The sequence below is a fragment of the Myxine glutinosa genome, chromosome 5 (genome assembly GCF_964187855.1).
Source record: "Myxine glutinosa chromosome 5, kmMyxGlut1.1, whole genome shotgun sequence".
Taxonomy (NCBI): Eukaryota; Metazoa; Chordata; class Myxini; order Myxiniformes; family Myxinidae; genus Myxine; species Myxine glutinosa.
Genome location: NC_136265.1, coordinates 17,319,256 through 17,322,335, shown reverse-complemented (window position 1 = coordinate 17,322,335; position 3,080 = coordinate 17,319,256). Strand labels below are relative to the sequence as shown.

Below are 3,080 nucleotides of genomic sequence, written 5' to 3'. Positions count from 1 at the left end.
TCTAATAAAGACATATTCTGTCATTTTAAAACCACCAAAGTGTGTATTCGGTTTCCCCGTTTCATAAAATGTATAGTTTGATACGTATAATGCTTTAAAACTTTCTGTTTTTTTTTTTTTCTTTTTTGTTTACCTCAGAAGAGATATCATCAACATTTACCTCGGCGAATGTCAATCGCGGTGTCAGTATTTGATGAACTTATAAAGACTTAGGTGAGTTATACGTGTGACCAGCATGTGCACGGGATTCTTCCCAGAAGAATGAGTGGTCGCATTAGCTTGTTCGACTTAAAATGAGCGAGTTTTGTTTTGACGTTTGGACCAGTTTTACATGTTGTATCCCTAAGGAATGAAACGAACGTTTTTCCTGGCTTACAATTTTATTTGAAGTCACACATGCCTCAAAATACACTCACTTATATAGAATTGAACGCTGAATCCGAAAATGTAAGTTAAATTGCCTTGTTTTTTTGTTTTTTACATTCTCTTCTATATATTCTAAATATATATCTGTGCAGTGTCTGTCTTGTGTTGTCACTGAACTACTCCCTCAAACCTTTGTGAAATCGTACTATTCCAACTTGACCCACGGCGGGAGTATGCGCTGTACTGAGTGGCGTTCTAGTTTGTCATTGTTCTGGTCCAACAATGACGTGCCATATCACGTGATCAACCTGATTTGCATTTCAGAGTGTATATTTAATTCTCTTGAGAGACACCTCCTAATGTAAAGGCCAGGCGATGTTCACACAGTTGGCTTAATTACCTGCAACACGAACAGCACTGGAACCTAAACGGTATTCCCACTGATACTCCAGCCGTAAGGACTCGGATGCGATGGCTCGTATCTGGGATTGAACGAAACACTCAAACACATTTTCATCACATTAATTCAATAACACTCATCACACTGATATGGAACACAATTGGACTTTGTCGTGATGCGACTAGGCCTTTGGAGCAATACGCCTCGGCCAAATATATAATTTATTATGCGACCATATATAGAAATTAAGCTTACTTCTCATATTTTTGGGGGCCGTTTACATAGTAATGTTATGTGGAGGTGGGAGGTGGGAGGTGGAAGGCGGGGGGGGGGGGGGGGAGGGGGTGGAGGGATCCATAGCTAAATTGTCATAAGAATAACATGGTCCGTATGATTTATATAGCGGAGATTTACTCTTGTAAACGGGGAAAAAGTTAGGGTAAGGTTGTGTAGTGTAAAACCTCTTGTTTGAAAGGTGAGGACAGGTGGAGGTTTATGAAATAACGGCATGAAGAAAGTGCTTTGGACCATTTTTTTTAGTATGCAAGATCGAGGCTCGTGTAAGAGCTAACATTAATGACAAAAAAAACAAACGGACACATAAGACGAAATAAAGGGAGCGGGCGACAAGATGGGGAGAGAGGGGAAGCACACAAGTACAACATTTGAGAGCAGGGACATTGGGAGATCTGTGGGAGGGAGAGGGCTTGGGGGGAGGAGGCGTGGGAAGGGGGGTGGGGGTGGGAGAGGTAAAAAAAACACATGGACACAGCTCGGACTTCCAGGAAAGAAGTGGGTCTGTTGGCATGTGTGCGTTACAAACCTTTACGAACTGTTGGCATGTGTGCGTTACGAACCATTACAAACTGTTGGCATGTGTGCGTCGGCCATGGTGGCAGGATGCGCTATAGAAGCCCAGAAGGGGTAAAATACGTTTTTATGCGCATGCCCTTTGGGGCATAAATACGAGAGCTACATGCTGCCCACACCGGCAGGCAGCCAATAACGGGATCCAACACTTGGAGAGGTGGTCCCAACGTCTGGAAGGTTGAACTGGTGTGAGCGACACGAAGAAGGTATGATTTGAGCTGCGCAGGAGAGCAGTTGCACCAGCCCTGACCTCTGGGGATCATCATTTTGAATCTGTGCCATCTTGCGTCTCCTTTATCGCTCCTCGCCTTCATCACCCCTTGCTTACATCAACGTCTCCTTCACCACTCCTCGCCTTCACCGCTTCTCGCCTTCGCAGGCCGAGTTGCCCAAGCGCATCGCAGTGGGACCTCAACCAGCCTGTGCCAATACAAGCCCTCACCTTCTCTCCCCATTGCTTAGTGAGCGTGCGGTCTGTGGCGCCTAACGGGGATAAGATGTTGTTTTATCGCATTGTATATAAGCGGCATGTTCCATTCTCCTCTCTCGTGTCTGTTGACTCGCTTGGTTTATTCCGTTCTCCGCGTCCTATGCACCTCATCTCACCGTAACTCTTTCTTCTATTATAAATACACCCTTATAAAGGAAATAAACTTTCTCCATCCTTATTCCTCCCACATGTTCCGCCTCCAAAATTAGGCTTTCCATTGGATGATCTTGGAGAGTGGTAAGTTCTAACAACTGAACGCAGTTTAATTAGGAAACTTTCGGCCATTCGCGAGATTCAATACCTTGGCACGGAAGCACATCACGTTCGCGAGCCTCTGATGCAAAAATACATTTGCAAAATGGTGGTCTCCTTCCACACCCCTCATCCTCTTCGCAACTTCACTACCCTGTTCATGTTAGAGATCCCACGGTGTCCTCCGGGAAGATTAAGTGAGCCATTGGCGGCACTCTGAACAAATTCCAAATTCCTGCCCTAACCTACAGAGGATACTGCATCCGCGACACGGCCGTGCCTTCATCCAGTGATCCTGCCCTACAGCGTTGTGCTGCATATGGAAGTAGTAGTCTCTGTGCTATTGTTTCTTTGCTATTACTCTTTAGTTTATCCCCACTTCTTAGCTGTACTTTTCTTTCATATATATCTGATATGCATGAATGAGGCACCTTTAGGAGATTTCCCAATTCTATGCACTGCACCTAAATTTTGTCCACCGTGATATGGGCACAAATTCTGACCTTTTATCATTGTTATATCCTGTCTTGCCCCTACCCTTCTTCCTAGGAGCACGGTTCAACCTTGCTGCAGTTCGGTACATCCGTTAATCAACTGGCGCTCATCATCACCCGCATGCTCGAGCAGTACGACTGGACCCACTTTTCCGTCATCACGAGCTTCTGGCCGGGGTACCAGGAGCTTCTTCGTGACTTGCGCTAC

At 45.4% G+C, this 3,080-nt stretch overlaps 1 protein-coding gene across 1 annotated transcript in view; it reads left to right on the top strand.

The window, feature by feature from the left end:
• Positions 1-2,796: 2,796 nt before the first annotated feature.
• Positions 2,797-3,080, top strand: part of LOC144892085 (glutamate receptor ionotropic, NMDA 2B-like) — a 248,235-nt gene continuing 247,951 nt past the window's right edge. Inside the window, exons 1-2 of the mRNA XM_078777254.1 lie at positions 2,797-2,805; positions 2,928-3,080. The exon at positions 2,928-3,080 is cut by the window's right edge and continues 383 nt beyond it. Of these exons, the coding sequence (XP_078633380.1) occupies positions 2,797-2,805; positions 2,928-3,080 (162 nt within the window). The remainder of the gene's footprint in view (positions 2,806-2,927) is intronic.